Source organism: Anopheles moucheti, chromosome 2, assembly GCF_943734755.1.
Source record: "Anopheles moucheti chromosome 2, idAnoMoucSN_F20_07, whole genome shotgun sequence".
Taxonomy (NCBI): domain Eukaryota; kingdom Metazoa; phylum Arthropoda; class Insecta; order Diptera; family Culicidae; genus Anopheles; species Anopheles moucheti.
Window position 1 is genome coordinate 82,708,339 of NC_069140.1, and position 22,300 is coordinate 82,730,638.

The following is a 22,300-nucleotide window of genomic DNA, read 5'->3' on the forward strand; positions in this document are numbered from 1 at the left end:
ACTGTTGACGCTATTTCCAAGCCCTAATGCTGCTATACAAGAGCCCTTATTAAAAAATGTTTTAAAAACAGGTACAGTGCTATCGTTTCCGATTCCTTCTTTTAGTAGTTCGGTACTTTTTGCTTCCCCCACCCCCATTAGGCACTTGACCTTTGCTAAAGCTGCCTATTGCTATCAGCTGATCGCTCCATCGGTGCAAACGCACCCGGGGGCTCACACGGGTGTGCTATCGGACGTCTAAGATCAAGACCACGCGCCCTGACGCGGGTCAGGTAATTAATCCTTCCATCGGTCCCACGAACACGACCTGGCGCATTGCGTGATTGCGTGACGCTTGCTACACACTTTTTGGCCAGCGAAACATTTGTGCCCAACAGGGGGAAGAACCTTCGGACTGATTAGTTTTCCAACGAACTTCGAAAGTGCGCACCCGGAACCGCACCGCAAAGACCGTGTAGGGTAATTTACATAAATTTAGGCGTTACATCCATCATGTCAACAGGCGTATTCCCGGGGGTTACCTGGGAATTGCTGGTGCTCCAATTATTTCACTTTTGTTAATTGCTCAACCTCCAACTGGACCTTCGCTTCGTTTTTCGGACACTCAATTTGAGCCGCTTTATCCACAAATGAGATCGTGCAACGTTGCACGTTGCACTGGATGTTGCGCTCTTCCCGGTGCCGTGTTTAGTCACCGCTCGTCGGCGTTCCGCTTATCAACTAAACCGCAAGCATTATCTACGTCCGACGCTTGTTGCGAAAGTGACAAACTCACACCGATAAACACAAGCTGTTGGAATTCGGCAACAACAAAAAAAAAACCTGACGGATGATTCGCTGGTGTGTTTCGCTTTTTTGCTGAAAAGCTGTTGGATGGCACATTGATTTATTCAACGGGAAATTTTGGAGATGAGCTTATGCACTGAACGCTAAACGCTAAACCCGTTGTGCCAAAGAACTGTGGATCACACTTTCTTAGTCTAATCACATATCACAGCGTTTACCCTTGCGGATGTGTCATGTAAGACATTGTTGCCAGTCTTAATACACCCAGGTGGATTCCTTCTCCTCGCGGAAGCCGTCAGGCATTAGGGCGTTTAGTATGAGACCTCTTGACGTTGTCGTGCTGTCGTCGTCCGAGTCCCGGTTGTGGAAGACGCCGAAATAGACGCCGAGCCCAATCGCCAGACAGATGATGACCACCACAAACACCATACAGCACAGCGTCTGGAGGGCACAGGTACAGCAACTGTAGAATTGGAAGAGATAAAGAAAAAGGTATTAGTAAGGTGAGATGACACGCACTAGTCGAATATGGTTCTACCAGCAAGCTATCCGCTTGGTACAATCGCAACAACATCGAAGTATGCCACACATTGTAAGGCTCTGTTATTGACACAACTGGACGCTATCGTAGACGAACCGGTACTGAGCACGAAGTCTTACGCCGGAGCAACGATGTAATATAACAATCACCTGTTATCGGATATAAACAGAGGTGTGAGGTGTCCGCAGGTTATCGCTTTACCTTAGATATTCAAACTAAGCACCGGAGCTGACGCGGATGCCCCTGACACACACCTTCGTGTGAAGGAATGTACGAAGACACCTCCAGATTAGGAAGGGCACTGGGATACCGGAACTGATAATACCTGCCAAACAATCGATACTGGTGTATGTGTGATGATACGGAAACAATCCCCCAATGGGTTTGTCCCAATTTGTTGTGATTGTGTGATAAGCGGATGACTAAACCCCGTAGTAAATAATTTACTCGCTCTTATCACCAGAAGACACCTCAGGATACTTCCGTCGTTACTCACTAGCAAACTGTCTGCAGAATACTTTTCACAAAGAACCAAATGGTCTTTATAAAACAACACATTTTGGAGAATTATTCGTGAAATGGCGCGGACACTGCGTAGGAGTTGAGGTTTGTTCGGAACAGTCACGGCTTACTGTGCGGCATGTTTCTTCGGTAGCGTTTTTCGGCAGAGTTGCTCTTGTTACCATGTCAACTTACCAGCAGGCAATCGATGCAGCACAATCGCAGCAGCACCCGATCAAGGAGCACATGATGTTCTATATATACCTGGGGGTTTACTTGGTTTAGAGACTCTCACGAAGTAGCGTTCGATTGTTAACAGAAGCCGCGAGTTGGTAACCTGCCTTACGGGTGTAAGCTAGTACGGTACTGATAATAAGGCAATCTAACGTCCCGATGTAAACTAGACGAATGGAGAGCTACGACATATCGTCTATGTTCTTCTATCTGCTGGGAAAAGAGTGATGCCTTGCTAAATCACACTCACTCCAGTTGGGTTTACCGGCCCGTCCTATCTGAAGTGCTTCACAATTCTGGTGCTGTTTGTCTACTGGTTCACCTGTATCTTGGAAGGCAAATAAAGCTGTTTTACTATTTTGCCTTTGCCAGCTAGAGGAAGCTAGGAGATGATAAGCTTTTTTTCGTTTTGAAGAGGGTAAAAATAGTTAAACTCTCCCACAGCGAGCACCGATCGATGTGTGTCCAATTACCTACAATACACACATTGGACGATTGACGCTCAAGGCTGTGGTGATTACTTTGCTTACCCGATAACGATAAAATGGACAAGTGGCTGTAGAAGACTTCCTATGCATCAATCAATGCTGGTGACTCAGTTGAACATATTGCCGTATGATGTCATCTAATTGCACGTTTAACCAAAACATAGCCAGAATAGCTATTCAATCAGGTCTTTAATAGCAACAAGGTTATGCAAATCGGTCTCCGCGAAAGTGGCCGCCAAAGGGCATCCGGGCAACCTTCCGCCTTACGTTTTTGCACCAAATATGGTGGCCCGGGTTGCGAGGTTGAGCAATAAATAAAAGCTCATCGCCTCGTGGCATCAGCAAACCCGCCGCGCTTCCTCCACCCGGTAGGTGGTAACCCCCTAATTGACGCGCGGCCATGACCATGGTCATGGTTGGAAAAATGGACCATAAATTATTGGTGCTGGGATATATAGTACGCACACCACCAGCAACACCTATAGTGCCGATCAATCGAATGCGGGAAGCAGAGCGGGTCGTGCGGCATGATGAGGCACAGTTCGGGATATAAATTACACCAATTTTCATTTGCCATTTGTTCGCGCATTAAAAATCGGTTCATATGCCGGCACTCAAAACAACAACAACACAAAAAAAAGCTTTCGCGCAGTGTATTGTGCTTTTCTTTGGCCCGATGGAGACGGGTGTTGTGCTTAGAGCGAAAAGTGGGAAGCAAGCTAGCTGTTTGGCTTGTTTTGGTATGCAAAATTTGAGCAAACGGAGCTACAAAAAAATGTTGTGGTGCCCAGGTTAACCGTTAACTGTCACACGATTAACGCCAGGCGATGGTTTTTTTTTTGGGGTCGTTGCCGCGATGCACCACAAAAACCACTGGCGCCGGGGAGGATCGATCGGAGCGAATAAGATGCGAAAGCATAAAACTACTACCAGCGCACGGTGGGACAGTGCTATGCAAATAGGCGGACATGGAAAAATATCTGCAAGGCTAGTCATATACTTCTTTAGACTTATCACGACATCTGGAGGGCTTTGCTGATAATTTGCTCTGTTCTTTATCACGAGGCTTTATAGTTTACATTTTAGTTAAAGAGTCAACTCCCTTTTCTGCTCTTTATTTATTCAGCAATTAAGGTGACGTTTTGAAAGAAAACATTATCAAAATTTTAAAACAAATATTTTTTTATGACAAAGGAAGTCATTTTCAACCAATTTATCACGTTTTCTGGCTAGATTTTGTTTCACAAACTGGCTCAGATGGCGTTAACTTTTTTAATTATTCGAAATATATCCATCATGTCTGAGTTACTTTTTGAAATAAAACTGAGGAAAACAAATGTGTTGCATTGAATAAGAAGGCATTATTTATAATTGTTTTTAATTTAATGCTTTTGAAATTTTTGCTATACACTAACTGTCACAGTGTCACACAATATAAATCGGGTATCTCACGGAGTATCTGTACTTTCTTAAAACGTTGTTGTTTTTTTTACAGGTTTGTGGAATGAACATTACATATTTCATTAGTTTTCAGCTACTATTGCTCAAAATTGTTCAATTTTTGTGAAATATTGTGAAGAAGCAAAAATAACGTTTGATCATACAAACACAAACATTTACTTTAACATTTTGTACTCCGTAAGAAGGTGTAGTAATTTAGATTTAGATATGATTTTTTTAGCACATTTTTTTTTATATTAACTAACATACTTCAACGACTAAAGAAGTGGTCCAAATTTGTAAATCAATAGTTAGAGTTACTAATTATTTACTGGGGTTTTTCTTTACCGAAATTGTCCACTCGCTGTACCAGCGTGCAAACCAGCGGTATGTCGTACTTGATCGTAACGAGGGATCGCCAGGTGAAGCAGAGCGCGAACCTAAAGGGACCAACATACATTCAATGCACCGATTGTTTCAATGCCCTTCCACTACCGCTACCCCAAAAACACCCCGCACATTCCGTGGTTTTGGGTTTGCGCATCGTTTCATTTGTGGCGTTAAATTATATTGATTAACGTCGAATTGATTTGGGTTGATTTATTGGCGCAAATTACCGTGCCCGGCCGTGGGTTTTGCACACACGCTCGCTCTGTTGCCCATTTATGGAAGGCGCGCGCGAAAGAAAAACGAGAATCGGCAGGGAAAATAAAAATAAACGCTTTCGGTGAGCGATCTCCTCCACTCCTGCCTGGAGTGGTTATGTGTGGTATGTTAATGTCTTCGGTCCTGACCTCTTCTGTCCAGAGTGAAAAAGGGCACGTTAGCGTGAAAATGATATCCCGATTTCGACACTTTGGGGGGGTGGGACGGAGAGGGCGATGGGCCGCGATAAAGATAACACGACAGTGCGATCGATCAAGGGCCGGTTTGAGAGTTACCCAACGGCACATTAAAACAATTTATCGTTATTTTTTCGCAGGCAAGACAGGCTAACAATTTCTGGTGTCTTTCAAAACGAGGAAACTTATGTTTAAATTCCAAACCAAACCATCCCGTTGTGCAAAAACTATTCATGTCAAACAGGACCACTTTGTGGAATAAGTTAAGCGGTTGTTTAGTACTTCCGTAAAGCAAAAAAGGATTCGAAGGATTCGACACATCGCAAGATAATGAAGGGATTTGTTACCAGTCAAATAGAGATGTTCCAATTTCCCGCTTAACCCCTGGAACAGTGTATCACTTACGGTTGTGGGTTTCGTTTTCCAAACGTCCAAATCGGAAAAAAAGAAAGAAACTACCTTTTGAACAAAAAAAAAAACAAGAAAATAAACCTTCCAGCCAAAGCTGGTAGGTGTGAGTCGATTTCGGGAAAGATGATCTTCCTGGAGGTTTTTCTTTCTGTGTGTTGCCCTCCATTCTAAAGTCCTTTTTTTTGCTTGCTATCCCACTCTTCCTCTCTTTTTCCCTTTTTCTAAATTCTGCCCACAGTTTTCCACTCATCAATATTCGAACGGAGAGGGTTCTTCGTTCGGAAGAACACGGGCTGCGATCCAATAAATATTCATTATTTATACTTTGCAGCTTTGCAACAGCTTGTACAATCACATTTTACAACTCTTTCCGATGCTGTAGCTCGTACCAGGCCAACCATGGAAAACAGGGGTTGGAGTCCGATTTTTCACCAGCATCCACAGTCCGTCAAATGGGGTCCGGCGTGGCGAAACGTAAAAAGGGTTGTCCAAACATGACCACCAGTAAGGGTATCACCACCGCACCACCGAGAGGGAGGGCGGCCAAACCCTGGGTCTTGATTTAAAATTCCAATTGCCTCTGCTTGCCGAGATCCGTCTCATTCGTCTCCCGCTACTCGTACGTACAATGCAGCACAAGTGAGGAGAAGATAGTGCGACCCATCCCGTGAGGAGGGCGAGCATTTTCTTCCACGGACAGGGACAGTGCTGTATGGTAAAATAAGCTGCTGGTACAGACGAAATGGTAGTAATCTTGGTAGCTCTCCGTTCCTTATGGTCCTTATACTCCGGACAGAACGTGAAAAAGGGCTTGCAGGACATCGTACATCGTGTAGTACCGGTGCATAAAGACAAGGATCGATGGTGAAGCTGTCCGGTTTGGCGAAAAATACATAAAAAAAAGGGAGTGGACAGTAAGAGATGGTGTAAATTGTTGTCTTCGCAAATAGTCACCAGCGATGGTTAGGTCGAATCGGAACAGCATCCGGACACCATCCGGGGGGAGGAAAATGTCCGGTGGTACGGTGTCGGTTTCAGTGTATAAATTATTTATAAGATTAGTTTTAAAACTTAGCCAGAGCGGAATGTGTTTACTTACACACCCTCCTTTCTCTCTCTTTCACACCTTTTCACCCCTTACTTTCCCCGATGTCCTTTAGCATTACCGCTTGCATCTCAGTGGAGGATCTCCATCCAAGGACCAAAGAGACTTTGCTGATAGCCACAGCAAGTATTGCGCACACACTATCGTGCGAATGTGCGGGAAAATGCGGAAGGATTGATTTTTGCATTTAATTAATTATTTAATTGCCAACGAAAACGAACGACCTCCGAGGCGAGGACACCGCGTCAGCCCGTTTTGTGGTTATTCCGTTACTTTTTCCCACACGGTGGGTAAGCGATGCATTAATTTGTATTTTTATGTGCCGAGTCGTAAGCAGAAAAGTCCACACCCGTGGCCGTAGTGGCCGTCGTAGTGGAATTTAATTGACCAAAGTGAAGGCAAAAAGTAGTGGTCGTTTGTATGCTTTTCTAATATCGCTAAGTAGTGGGGAAATGGCGCATCGGGCTTTTAATTAAATATTTACAGTCAGAACGGCTAACGAGCGGGAAGCAGGAAGGTGGTAATAAAGGTCCAGCAAGTGGATTACTTAAATCCTTTCTTTTTTTTTGGTGCAAAAGACTCGAGAAGGTTGCTTCATGGGGTATAAAGCAACACTGATGCATTTGTTGCATAGGACATTTAGTCATGTAATGTGTCCCATATATATTTCATAATATATTTCATATATTTATCTAATTAAACCTACGGTGGTGGAGATTTTATTAATTACATTTTCGCTAAGCCAATCCCAAGAATTATGCTTGTTTGCATAACGTTACCATTGTGCAATGAATTATGTAATGCATGTAATACTACGTAATGCATTTTGCGTACATTCAGGCGTTACTTTGAAATAGAAGATGGCATCATTTTTTTAAGGGTCGACGGGATTGTAGAGGAAGGTGGGAGATGTAGGGGGTGGGGAGTTGAATGATAACGGCTCTGGAATCCGTAATTCATTGAATTCTTATTTATTTATTTATTTATTTATTTATTTATTTATTTATTTATTTATTTATTTATTTATTTATTTATTTATTTATTTATTTATTTATTTATTTATTTATTTATTAATTTGTTTATTTATTTATTTATTTATTTATTTATTTATTTATTTATTTATTTATTTATTTATTTATTTATTTATTTATTTATTTATTTATTTATTTATTTATTTATTTATTTATTTATTTATTTATTTATTTATTTATTTATTTATTTATTTATTTATTTATTTATTTATTTATTTATTTATTTATTTATTTATTTATTTATTTATTTATTTATTTATTTATTTATTTTTTTTCTTTATTTATTTATTTATTTATTTATTTAATTATTTATTTTACAGCCTTTCTAGCATCCTTGCTGCTGTTCTTAATAGTTCTTTTGAAAAGGGTCAATCGTATGAATCTTTAACTCAGCAATTCGAAACTCAGTAATAAAATTCAGGAATCAACTCTCAAAAGATTAATTAATCCTCATAAATCCATCAATCCTTAAGATTCATTATCCCTCATAGATAAATTAATCCTTTAATCGATTCTAATAATAGATTCATGAATCACCTCGAATACATGATTCTATGACTATTTTTATTCTTCTTGCTTTTGAAAAAAATAATCTTTATGAGAACTCATAAACTGAGGATTTATTTCTCGGAAGATTCTTGAAACTTTTTCATAGAGATTTGTTTTTTTTGAATCAGTTCAAAGATTCTTTCAGATTCGTGACTCTGAATCAGATCCATCCGACACAATTTTTTTTCTTAATAAATGCCTTACTTAATCAAGATTTGAACCTCAACCGAGCATACTGGTCCACCCTTGTCTTATCCAACTGCGCTATGGAACAAACCCGCGTTGCGACTGCATAATTGCTATTTAACGTAACAAAACGAATTGAATTGCATTATGCTAGACAATCGAGTAACAGCACAAGGGTGGGCATCAGTTTCCCATAACACTTCATAATTTTCGCGTTGACAATCGGCATAAACACCGCACTGGTCTAGCTCAATAGAGTGGGGTTTGTGAAATTAGTTTACACTCCACATCTCCCCATATGGACTGTTGGTGTTCGCACACTGAATAAATAAATCAGCAATGAAATGGGCGGGTGGTACGATAATGTAATATTAATAGAGTTCATTTTGCCGCTTTCGAACTGCACATACCCGGTGCTGTCGCGAAATAACAAACCGGATTGAAACAAGCATCCACCCAAAAATTAGTGTCTCTTTCCCGTCACGTGGACCTGGTGCAGGATGTGCAACCCATATCATTATGCTGGGGTGGGTTGTGAAGTGGAAACGCAAACGCATATTGAAAAGGAGCGCCCACAAAAAAGTGGAGTATACCGCAGGATGTGAATTGACTGTGCGCTCTATTAAACTGTGCGCTCGCATCTAAAAACGATCTACGCCGTGAGGTCACGTGGCGGTGAACCGTGGTGTACTAGTGTACGTGACAGCAGTAGGCACAGACAGTCGATGTAGTTTTTTTGTTGCTATTTTACAGCAGACGCGATGAAGCACAAAGTGTAATTAAAATTATTAGATTTTGCATAATGATAGTTAATTAGTGATTATAATTATTTTGCATAAATTTCATCAAAGCGAAAATGGCACAGGAGAGATATCCACCATCGCGCGTGGGCGGGAAGTAAATGAAATGCGTTTTGCAATTTTCTGTCACTGCATTTCCCTGGACGTCGAAAGTGAGGTTATGCTCACTGCATTTGGTGAGCGCCCACTGTACGAGTTCACTTTGCGCGTTTATGGTGATGGGTTCGGGTGTCATAGCAGAAGTCATCGTAAAGGGCAGGTTATCTGTGCGGCGTGTGAATTTTACCAGGACGTGTCAATTATTGGAAATGAATGAAATGAGGCATGATGGTTCTCAAAATGCAGCAAGTGCCTTGATGGCGGTTCAGCAGTATTCCGCTCGCGATCAGCCGGAAGTGGAGAGAATTGTGAGAAAAACAACAACTTAGCCTGCTGAACCACATGAACCGACCGGCCACGCGCGTAAGTCTTCCACCGGCTATCCCTGTGCGCTGGTGTGAATGTTCGCACGTGATGAAATTGATAGCGGAGTTATAATTACTTCGATAATTACAGCTGGCTGGTCCATCCTGCGGCGGTCCATTCCTTCAAACCCATTCTTCCTCCGCCCGCCAACAACCGCGCACCCGGGACGGTTTGGGAAGGCTGGCACAAATATTTCGATTAAATGCAGTTTAATTATTCATTCGCCGCCCGCACTCTCCTGGGTATGCGACTGCTTGTATAGGGTTTGCGCAAAACGGGCGGAATGGTTCGGAGAAAATTTTCATCATTTCCCAATGCATTGCGTGGGGTAGTTGGGGTTTGGGCTCTGTTATCAATATTTTAGCCGATGCAAATGCATGCGCCAGATATTGCCGGCGTACGACGAATATGGTGTCGCTTCTCATAAAGAAGCTATTAACACTAACAGGGCATCGCATTGATTGGCATGTTTTAGCATTAGCTTTTCATGGCGTAGGTTCCATGCCCACGCTCACAAGCATTGCGATAAGTTCGACGAAATTGCGTTGGCGCGTTACGCTGCAGGATCTCGTTTTAATTGCTCCTGTTCGTATTGTTCTCTTTTAAAATGTTCAGGCACAGCTTACTATTTGTTGTTGAAATGGTTTATATAATTTAACAAATTAACACATTCTTTGAAAAACTTTTTCTACTCTTTTTTTTAAATTAGTATGAAACCTGTACCTGAATGAAAGTTTTATTATAAATAAACATTTCCAATGTAGAAGCTTTTCCTAGTTACCGTACAATGTACATTTTCATTGTATAAGGTTTGATTGAATTCAATGGAGCGAAGGTTGGAAAAAGGAAGCTTTTGCCTATCTGGCTAAAATTCAATAATAGAAACAACACATGGGTAAAAAGTTTGTGCGAGAGTAACGATTAGAAATTAAACGGAATGTTTGAAAATACCATGTACATCAAAAAGGTCGGTCGGTATTTTACTTTGATCTTTAGCAATTCGTTTTCTTCTCAACCAATTCCCAATTTTATCTTTATTACTGCTTGCATGTGTTTGAAAATGGGTACAGCTTCAATATTAGAAATGATACGGAATTGAAACGGAAGAGTTAAAAACAACAACATATTTGATTGCCTACATTTAGGCGCTGTTGAGCATAGAGCGGCTTCGATGCTCCATGTTATAAAAGTATTGACTTGTTTTTAAAGCAAAATGGATAATAAATTTACCGTGTTGTTATCAAGTTCTGAAAATGTGATCGTTTTTAATTTTAATAAAAATGAATGTGTTGAATAAAATAAATAAATTTTGCATCCAGCCTTGGACTATATCTCACTAAAGAGAGTACGAGTAGCAGCAAACGAAGTATTAAAACTAATTAAATTACTAAAATGAAGAATATTGATGCTTTTAAAAATTAAGATGTTCATCAAACATAGCATACATCATACATAGTATACATTTAGGCGCTGTAATGTACTAAGCGACTTCTTTTGTTATGACGGTGCAATTGGTTTGATTTTAGGGTAAAATAGAGTTCATTTACATCTTTTGTTGATCTTTTGGACAAGTTTTGGTTAAAATAACAATTAAATTGCACACCCGGAACATATATTTCCTACCAGCCGTGGACAATGCAACGAAGAAAGTGCCAAGGTTGTTCCTTTGGGATGGGACAGCAGACGAAAGCAAAGCGAAATGCTATCATTAGCTGTTTTAAAATTAATTAAAATACAAAATATGACTGTTATTTCGCTTGTTTAAATAAAAAAAGGGCTATCGCTTCTAATTGCATACATGTAGGCGCCATGATTTCCTCAGTGTCTTCTCTTGTCATAATACTTGTCAATAGTATTATTAAGAGGTTGCGATGGCAACCAAATTGGTTTGTTTGACCAAATACTGGCCAATTTCTTGTATGAAATGTAATAAAAATGCAAACCCAAAACATAATTTCACTACCAGGAGCGGACGATGCAACGAAGAAATCGCCAAGGTGGTTCGTTTATTCTCAAGCACGTTGAGAGGCCAAGCAAGTGCACTCGCTTTAGAATTCTTCGGTCGCCAACATACCGAGCGCCATAGATTGGATCTTTACGGATTACTCTCGCTACTTGAGGCCGGCACGTATGAGTAACGTAACGAGCTTTACTAGTAGCACGAAACGGTACCGCTTCCGGATGTCCTTGGGGCAAGCAAGTCGCACATAAAAGCAAAACGTACTGTGGTGTACGATATCGTGAAGCATAACATATCCCGAGCTGCCGTATGGAATGGCCACTAAAAGGAAAGCATGTCGGATCGTTATCATATTTTTCGTTTTGTGTATGAATTTTCCCAATGTCTGGAGCAATGTTCGCATGTACCGGGGGATGCATCTTCACACATACACGTCCCAACGGAGGTAATTCGAGGTAACCCGTGGGCTAGCATTTGACATTCATAAAGTGAGTGACTCCTTTGTTGACTGCTCCAGATTTGCCCGTGTGTCCGCAGCGTAAGCAAAGTCTATTTTTCCTTTCGTTGAATGTTTGGGAGTGTTTTATGGATCGTACGGCCCCACGGTATCTCGGCCCGGTGGCTCGTGCCGTTCCGAAAAAAGATGCGATGAAAATAATGGTCGTCCATTGCGGAGATCCTTCCCGACCGGCCAGCAGCAGCAGGCGGTGTAGGTTAGGTAATTTTTTTTCTCTTTGATCCCATTCTGCTGTTCGGGTTCTTATGTTACACCCGTATATTGTCGCCAGTCTTCTCATGCTTCCTGTACCCATGGCAGCAATATTCGCGACAAGTGGAAGAGCGTTCATTGTTAGTACATGCTCCAGTTTTTTTTCTCCCCGAGCGCCTCGGATGCTCGCTTCAGGGCTTCAGGGGGATGTAAGTCATCCAGAAGCGGCTTTGTGTGCTAAACAAAAATAAAAATTTGATCCAAACATGTTATTCTATCGATAAAGCAGCTGGAACAGTTGTTTGGCGCTTGGCGCGAAGCGTTCCCAGACACTTTTTGCACATTCAAAGGAAAAGAGAGAGCGAAAAAAAAAGCCACCATCAAAAGCTTCTCTCCATCCATTTACGAGCTGCGAATGGTGGCTTAAATGGCTGTGAAAATTATGCCTAGAATGAAATACGAACCATATCGCGTTCGTGTAGGGGTTTTGCACGTTTTGCAGCCAGGCAGGCAGGCCTACCCATATATTGGCCATAAATTTGGGTGCCCCAGCCTATATTTCTCTTTCTTTTGATTATGGCTGGAAAGTGTTGTTTATGGGTCTGTTTATGAGCGGAGTTGATTAATCTAGTGTTGGATTGCTTGTTTGCGTTTTGGTTTTGGGACGAGGAAAAAGAATTAGTCACGCTGGGGGATGTAATTAAGTCGAATCCTTTCGCCGATCTCGCGATCTAAGCGTGCCTTGAAGGAAATGTTTTTGTGTTGAGGAAATTTGAACGTCGTAGAAATAAATTCTGCGCTCATCATCAAGATATGCTAGGGAAAAGACATAATTCATATTTAATTGGTGCTATCGCTGTATTTGGACCTGTAAGATCCGTTATGCACTGTTGCAAACTGATTGTGTTACAATTTTAATGAGATGAATGCTCAAAAAATATGCCTTGCATAATTCCCAACAAAGGACTACGCTGCTCTCTTTGCTGCTCTATTCAAACAGCTCCTTCACATCTTCCATTCCACATCCTTGGCAGGTTGATTCAGACAGCAGCTGACTTTGTCTGTGTTGCGCAGCAAGCAGATAAGTTGATTATGTAAGAAGTAATTGCAACATTGTCAAGTAGCGCCAAAGCCCTTGTCAAACTGACATCCTTTGGCAAACATTTGCACCCCCACAAGCACCGGAAAGTCCGTAACCGGGCGACATAATAACCCACTGTCAGGCGTAAAGAAATGCTACCGTGCAAGTGGAATCGCAAACAAACACGAAAGCGCTGAAGCCATTCCCCGGAACGCATTCCTCGCTGTTTTGCCGCGAATGCGTGTCAAAAAGTTGGGTACGAAATATACATTTCGCCTGGAGACGCCCGTGTGTGTGGCACGCGTACGCGTATGTGCGCGGGGCAACGACTTGACTGGTAACTGCATCGTCGTTGGCCTCGTAAGATACGTTTTCCATTTCCATCCCAACCGACCGAATGGGATAACTCCATTAAAGTATTATTTTTCATATTGCATCCGTGCAGTGGCGGGTTGGTGTGTGACAGGGCAGGGTAGGGTGGAGGACACAAAAAAGGGCCATATGACACCTCTTTTAGTCACACCGTCTTCATTGTCACCGGCAAAGATAACGAGCTTCGGACGGGCGGGCGGCCGGGCGAGAGAAGGATTCGAATTCTAGCACATATAGACACAAGTACCTTCCGTACGTTTCCACTGCTTACCTTCTCGGTAAGGGAGCAGAAAGGGCTAGGATTTTTCCTTCTCCGATTACGAGCACTCGTGGAAAGCTTTGTGCAATCGTACAGTGTGGTGCAAAATAATGGGCTTTTACTGCGGATTGGATGGCTTTGGAAAGCTTTACTTATTATTAGTAGCATATCGTTTACCCGTGTGACAGTTTATTCGTGTTGCTTCAAAATGACAGCTACAATGACAGTTCAACTCGTAGTAAATCGAGAACGTCAAGATAGGAAATAACATTAGGAAAAATACATATTATTCCTGTAGAATCAATATCAGGCAATGTTCAGACAGGTTGCATAAATTTTTCCACAATTTTTATTAGAAAAAAAAACTCTAAGTTTCGAACCATGTCACCCAAATAATTGGTGACGCTCTTGTGCACTTGGAAAAAAAATGCAATTATGATACGGAATCAATCGGAACAAGCTTATACTAGTGTAAACTAGGAAGGAACATTAAATCTGTAATTTTAACTTCTTTAACTAAAATATTATATACTTTTTTAACGCTTTTCTTCAAAAAAAATTACGTTTTTGTCGCACGATGTTAAAGGAAACTCCTATAAATCAGTGGCGATTTTGGACAGTCGAAATTTTTTTAAATTAAATTAATACTTTTCTAAACGATAGTTAAACGATTTTCTCTGTTGTTTATTACATATTTTTCAATACTTTTTTTTATGAATGCGACAAATGTAGTAGTAGTTTTTCTTTTCCATCTATCTACGAAGGTTTTACGGCAACAAATCTTTGCTAATCATTTCATGGAAATTTTCTTTTCCTAACTTTGAAATGTTTTAGAACATTAGAAGTACATTTGCAATTATTGTCCCAAGCAGTAAATAAAAAAAATGTCTTGATATAATTATATATTCGTGCATTTTCGTTTTTTTTCAAATAACGAAAGTGACAACTTTGACAGCAGGAATCTTTACTGTATATGTATAATGTATAGACCCGCTAGGAATGTATAATGATAAAGGACCTTGTATGCATGGTTTTCAAATATCCGATATCAGACGTGTCCCGATTAGCTCGGTTGAACGGCGTGTTAAAGGTGTTAAGTACCCACTGTAGTAGGGAAAAGCGCCAAAATGTATGCAATCCGAGTGTCAAAAAAGTTAGGAACAAACGTATGTTGAAATGAGTGAAAGGAAATTTCTTTTCGTAAACAAATTGAGCTATGTTTTAAAATACATTTTTTCAAAATACTTAACATAAATTGCCCAAACGATTCATCAACCACTGTAAGCCACTGGTGGCTGCTATCGACCGACGAGCTTTACCCAACCATTGGCCACTGCTGTAACCACCACACACCGTGGACGCGTTTGTGTAAAACGATAATTTTTGCTCAAAAAACGACAAAACGACGGGTCGACGATCGGGCGTGAAGCTTGCCGGAAGTTGGTGCACGGTTCCTAGCCGGAAGTGGTGCCTTCCGTCCGTGCTGTGGACGCCGCACATGCACACAACCCTGACGGGTGTGCTGTTTCGTACCGGGACCTCATCATTTGCCAACCGACAGGACAGCGTTCGGGTTCGCCGTTGCTGTGTGTGCCGTTGCAAGGGAAAAGCAAATGTGATACGATTACTCACATTAAGGCAGACAAGAGTCATATCCTTTACCAAACACTTCCTGCAGCACATCCTGGATATCGGTGGAACTCAGTTTCCCACTATTTCGGTTCGTTGCTTTCGCTCTCGCTCTGTCTCGCACATTCACGTTTTCAAAAAAGGTAGAATTTGTGTACTTAGGAGTGGCAGTGCGGTACAAGGGGTGACAGGATAGTGCAGTACTCATGGTCGAACCGTCGGGAAAAGTCTGCCGTTGGCGGTGGTGGTGGCACTGTTTGGGAAATCTTCGACTATCCATTTCCGGATATGCACCCGGTACCTGGTTCCATTACCGGCATCTCGGGGTGCTGCGGTACTGTTGCGGTTGATTTATCTGTTTTATTTAAACTTAAAACTTGTGTAACGGATTCATTCTTCTTGGTGCTGTGTCCCGGGGGGGATCGAATTGATCTGGAAGGCTGGAGCTGGCAGCGGGAAGCAGAGCACACACAAACCGAGCGTCGAGATTAGGAAGCGTCGGTTGATTACTGCAGGCAAATTAGCGGTTGCGAAAGCTGTTTGTTACGAGTTTGCTGGTGGAATAGTTTTCTTGATGAGATTCTTGGAGTGCTGGAGAAGTGCTGGAGTTTACAACGGAACGGATCGCCCCGAGCGCGTTTGCGAGCAGACATGCGAAATGAAATATATCTCCTCAGCGTGGTGGGATTGGATTTTGGGCGAAGGTGAAAATGAAAATTTATTGGTATGAAATTGTGATAAGTTTTGCACAAATTTCAGCACAAATAATTACACCGTTGGCAACAGTTTTGGTTTTTGTAATTAATCTCTTTTTCGAAAATACTGACGCGGATGAAAACATGGATGACATGTTTTAATGCAACCCGTGTCAAATGTACGCAGACACGGCGGCGCAGCGAATGTTTATCTAACCCTTCTTAAAATAAAAATCCCACCGGGAAGTAGCACGGACTGGTGCCCCAAGTGCCAACTTTCAACAACAAACTCACCGTTAAAAGGGCGACGAAAGCGTGAGCGGAAAGAACCCTTTACGGGGTCCCTATTTTGTTGTTTTGCCTCAATTGTCTCTCGCTGTCCCGTGAGTGAGGATTCTAATGATGCACAGTACAGCACCTAGAGTTGGAATGCCGTGGTTTGGTGGTGGAGAGATCGGTATGTCAACCGCTTTCATATCCCATTAGCAATCTCCGGCCGCGCAAACAAAAACAACCCAGTAAAAGCCAACCAATCGGACAGGGAAAAGCTCCAACTCTCCAACCGTTGATAAGTGGCCACACGCGTTAGGAATGACGCGGCAAACAGGAGGGAAAAATAAAGAGTTTTCTTTTCCCATTTCGAGTTGGATGATTTTTTTTTTCTTTCCCAGGTCTTCCCCTAGTTCCGTTCGTGTGTGTTAATCCTTTCCAGGGAGCTTGGGTGCATTGCCGGATTGTTCATTGAAGCAGAAATTAAAACGAACGCTCCTGGCCGTGGCCGAAGCTCGGCTGAAGGGTGCGCGATAGGGTTTTATAACTTTTCCTTATACAAACCACACACGGCCAGCATTAGGAAAGAACGCTAGAGGACTGTGCAAGGTAATCCTTTTTGAATCCTTTTCTGGTGCCATTGCGAGATGACATTGCGAGATGAAGCGTAAAAGGAAAAGTAGGGATTTAAAAAAAAAAACCACCCCGTCCACCACCACCTCTCGTTTGCTCAATTTGCAGGACATTTTGTGTTGTTTTCGCTGTTATCTTCGCGTTTTGTGACTTTACCCGTTCCGTATCCATCTGCTGGAAATTGTGGTAACGCTGAGTAGGGGTTTATGTTTTTTACTTTCGCTTCCTTTACGGCAAAAGGAAATGTTTTAATGTGTTCAAGTTAATGTATCAACTAAAGCAATGCTCCGTGAAGGTGTTTTTCGTGTTCGATGTGTATCACGAATCCATTTCTCGGATGGTCATTTCACGAACGAACTATAAAGTTTACCTCGGCGACGTAAAAGACCATAAAACTGAACAAGTGTAACGAATGCTTGGTTGGTTTTCCTTAATTTTTTTTATTGGTTTAGGAAAATTCCAAGTGTTTTGTTTCACTTGAAGGAGTTTTATGGATTGTTCGTGCTCATTTTACGAGAAATCGTAAATTAAAAATCCACGTAAAGGGATCAGTAAATGAAAAAAAAAACCACTCAGTTAGTAGCGTTAAGTGTGCAGATTGCAGCGATTTAGGCGGTTTTGTTTACATGAAGCGAACAACACCTAAAAGTATGCAATTCGAAGTACATTTTCTTTAGCTTTTTCAACAGACTGTGTGCCAGCATATTGCAGCTGATTGTGGGCAACAAAAAAATCAAAATAATCACCCTTTATGAGCTCTTTATTTTAGCTCACCCGATAATTCGCTATATAATTTAATTCATTTAATCATAAATGGTAAGCGTCTTGTACTGCCTGTCAAAAACGGGTCCACCACAGACGAACGAAAGAGAGATGTCAGGAAGCGCTCCAGTAACTATGGGAACGTTGCAACACGGTTGCTAATGCCCCCAAAGGCACATACAGAGACCAGCAACGATTAGGCCCGCACAGGTTTCTTTGTCTAATGCTTTTAAAATAACATACATTCGCCTGCACGCCCGGTACAGTCAATCATGTAATTATCTGTCATTTCTTCTGCCGAATGGTCGAACGTTTGCCGATGCGCATTCGTGCGGTACGTTAAACGACGATCCGCCAGTCAGTCAGGCCAGTCAATGAATTATTTTTATTACTGTAATATATATACTTTTTTTACATTCCCACCTTCGTTCGGGGTTGTGGTTGTGTAGTGTTTTAAATATTTTTTGTTTAACGTTTGGGTAGAATGGAAAATGATTGTACGCGCGGGTTACATTCGGCGGTGGCACGATTTAATAGTTAAAATGTAGGCATGCAACCACGGTGAGCGTGTGCACATGCATATGCATTCGTGCGGATCTTTTTGTGGAGCCCTGTCTTCCCCGGTTTTTTTTTCGTTGCCGAACGAAGGAAAGGGAATTGAAAATTTTGCTAAATTATAACCGTCCACCCTGCATATTAAATGTTCGTTTTGTGGAATGATACGGTTAGGTAGTGCCGAATTCAAGGTCCTTGGAACGATATTTTATTCCCCGAGCCCGAGAGCGTGTGATGCGATCGAAGGAATACGGAAACAATCCACACTGGATGTGTCTGCTCTTTAAGAGACAGTTTCTTTCCAAAAAAAGGAAAACTTACAACATAGAATCGTAAATGATTCGTAGAAACTGACTAAGAATTTAAGCCCCCTTGGAAATGGTTCTTTGTTCTTGTTTGTTTTAAATATTTCATTAACTAGACTAGAGAGTCCTTGCAGTTCCAGAGCACAGTTCCTCTAAGCAACGCTTGTCTCATCAATTGTCGTTTAGGAATTTTGGGGCAAGTTGTTCGTCCGCCCGCGCGTTCTAATCGGCCTTTGTGTCGTTAGCAACAATGTGCAACACAGCAAAATGGCAGGTCTCACTCATCAAATCCGAAAGCAGTCCGTTCGGAAATTGCGATGTCGCATGCGTTCGGCCGTTTCGTTCAGTTAATTCGCATTCGTTCTTCTACGTTCGCTTCGGTGGTACTTTGCCAATTAACATAAAATTGCTCTCCGGAAAAAAGCCGGGAAAAGCGAATCTGCGCGTGGGGGCGAAATCTTTTCTCGGGAAGAAGTGAATCCCCCCCCGCCAGAGAAACAGGAAACGAAAGTAGGTCAGAGCGCAGTGGGACGAAGAGAAGGACCTCGGCAAAGTTTGCCGTAAGTCGATTCATTAATAGAGGATGAATAAGGCTTTCATCTACCGTCCCTGTGTATGTGTGTGGAAACGGATCTGTTCCTGGACGCTGGACACCGGCCGGGGAAAGTCCTCCGGTTTATGTCCCGAAACGCTTGAAGATGGCACGGCTCAACCAACGGGATGATGATGGAGTGGGCGAGTTCTTCTTCTTCGATCCGTACCACCTCGGCAGAAAGGGGCCAGAGATTGCTGTTGTTTCACTTTTACGATCCCCGTTCGCGGACATTTTCGTCGCATAATCTACGTGGCACGCAAGGCCGGCGAAAATGATGGCCACTTTGTTCGTTCGCCAGCACCGTCTCATCACAACAAACAAGTCTGCCGAAAGTCTGTACAAATACACCCGAAACGCGGCGGGCCAAAACAGTTTATAGCTAATTTATGGATCATCTCCCCTGATAAGAGGATTTATGGGCGACGGCGATAGGCGATAGGTGACAGTGGAGGACAGGGCGCAAATTCTCCGGTGGTTTCTCCACTGTGGATCACCGCAGAGACTCGGAGAATCCTTACGTTTTTACGATGGAGGATGAACGGAAGTCTCTTCACTGCGTCTGCAAACGGGGCGAAACATACGCACCCCGATGGATTTTCGTTTCGGGTACTTAACGGTGCGTAATAAGAGATGGTCAAGGCGGCGAGTCTTCAACAGATTGCCCTGGGACGTGGTCCGGTTTTGGCGCGGGCATAAAAGCGTGAGCTGGACTTTCATTATACAGCGTGCAGATCCTTCAGGTTGATTATTTTAGCAAACAGGAGTAAACAGCGAAAAATGGGGAGCTTGTTTGTTGTCGTATCTTCTAAGCTACGTCAGCACGTTACAGACACTGTAACAACCTGTAATTTCGCACCATTTTGGCAGTTATTTAGAGATGGTTTTCTAAAAGATTGTTTTGTTGGATAATAATGTGACATTATGAAACAATTTTGCGGTGCGGATTGCATACTTTAAGGCAATTTAGAAGAAGGTATAAAGGCATGGATTTGACTATTTATTACAAAGTAAGCATCTTTCCCACTACCGTGAAATCTAAGAAATGGCTTTTTTGTCTTTAGAGATGCATTTTATCAGTTGACCAATAAAGCAACAAATAATAGATCGTTTTGTTTTGCGAATTGCATACTTTGAGGTCACTAGGACGTAAAAACACGAGCATTCAGCTCTTATTTCGTTGTATAGCTTGAAAAGAGTTAAAGAGTTGAAACAGAGGCACCTCAAACTTGAGCTTTTTGCTTTCGCCATTTCTAAGCATTTAGGTGTATTGCAATAATAGGTTAGATTATTAGGTTTTGCCTAATAATAGTATCGGCCATATGAGTTCCAGCTGGACCCTGTGGAGTCTGGTACACAATGCTATATCAGTCGTCATGACTCGACTCCAACAGCGTAGCATCAGAACTGACCGACGGCGTGGACGACGACAGTAATGATGAAGTCCGTGCTTTGGTCTGAAGTTGACCGCCGTATTGGAAAGTCCTTAGGTTATCGTACAGTGTTATACCGTGGAGCCGGTGTGCTGTACCTGGGCCCATCTCAAGCACTTTGTGCTTGAGACCTTGTGGGCGAGTCGTCCTTGCAGATGAGTTGGGGATACTTCGCTAAACGGCAACTGGTCTTATGTCAGCAGTCGATTAAAAGAGTCATGGCCGTGATCATATCTTACGCTTGTCATCTAACCAATGTTCATCGCGCGGTGCCGTGGGGGACAAGGAAGCATAAAGTGGATAAGTGTACCCAAAAGGCCTATCGCTGACGTAAATGTCCTAACGGACCATCCGGTGTAAGTTCTGAGGCAAGAAGTGGGTTTTCTATGAAGATGCTCACCTCTGACAATCCAAAGGAAAGAGGTACATTGAAATAACTTTCATAATTCCAAGTTCTTATAACTTTGTTTTAACATTTAAAACAATTTTCTAAACTCACTAAGACGTTTTTCATTAAGATGTTAAGATTTTCATTTCCCAGCAAGCATTAAATCGCTTTTGTTATGTGGATTGCATACTTTGGGGCGATATTATTCAACCTTCCTGTAAGCTAGTTACTATTATCATTTTGAACTTTTACATCCTTATTTGGAAGCTTATGGCGTTAAAACGATTCAATAATATACACATTAAACACAAAGCACGATGTAACATCTTTACGAAAATATCTTTTCAATTGTCTCAGGCATATTGTTTTCGTGGTCTGACTGCGCTTTCTTCTGGCTCTCATAAGCGGTTGTGCGTAATATGACTTACAGGCCCATAAAGATCAGGTTATCTTACGAAAATCCTCTCCGTAATCCTGGTCCATCCGCACGTAAAGTATGGGTGTTCCTTTCTGGAGGTTGCTCAGTCAATTTCTTTGTGCTGCTCTCCAGAAGAAACGCTATTTTTGTTGTTGTCATAATGGTATCGGTATCACATTACGCTAGTGGGGAATTTTCTCGTGCGTGAGTGGATTTTTTTTTGTTGCTTCTTGCAAATCTTTCTGTCTGATTCACCGACGGTCACTTGCCCGTGTTCCCTTCGGGATGGTGCCTAAAATATTCAGAAAAATAGCTGTCACTTTATTCATCCACACCTCTCCCCCGATGTAACTGGAACCGCCGCAGTGACGGGAGACGGGCGGCTGCTTTTTCTTTCGTCTGATTTGTCTGGCAGACACAGGCCGCGGGGCGAAGAAAATATTTGATATTTATCTCGCCGTTCACTGGTTCATACCATTTGCGCGTTGGTGGTAGGCAAAGTTTTCGGGTGCAGAAATTCGATTTCGAGTGTCACACCACATAATCAAATCGGAATATGACGATTATTAGATGTCAATCTGTGGCATTCTGTGTGGGGTCGGTTTTCGTGCGTCGGTCATGGCGGCCATTTGGCGCTGACTGACTGTGTTTGGCAAAGGAAGCGGGAAAAGGGAGGTGGAATATTGATGCTCTTTGCGGAAGAATCATACTATCATCCGGTTGAATGTGCCGGGTGATGCTGCAAACAAGTGCCCACTGATGAAGCGAGCCGAATCGGGTTCGCCAAGAACGGAATTCCGCATCGAGCAGCAGCAGTGGTGTCGTTAAGGGGAGGTGGATAAAATGAATTCAATAGGAAA

The 22,300-nt window shown here is 42.2% G+C and overlaps 1 protein-coding gene across 4 annotated transcripts in view; it reads right to left on the minus strand.

Moving 5' to 3' along the window:
* Nucleotides 1-850: 850 nt before the first annotated feature.
* Nucleotides 851-22,300, minus strand: part of LOC128298036 (protein midgut expression 1-like) — a 91,232-nt gene continuing 69,782 nt past the window's right edge. The window contains exons 1-2 of one of the 4 annotated variants that reach the window (XM_053033765.1): nt 2,024-2,295; nt 851-1,249 (exon numbers count right to left, since the gene is read on the minus strand). In XM_053033765.1, the coding sequence (XP_052889725.1) occupies nt 1,042-1,249; nt 2,024-2,076 (261 nt within the window). In that variant the 5' untranslated portion in view covers nt 2,077-2,295 and the 3' untranslated portion in view covers nt 851-1,041. Of the gene's footprint in view, nt 1,250-1,324; nt 1,425-1,823; nt 1,886-2,023; nt 2,296-22,300 lie in introns of those variants that run through there. The other 3 variants (XM_053033767.1, XM_053033766.1, XR_008287254.1) reach the window with 3 other exon arrangements.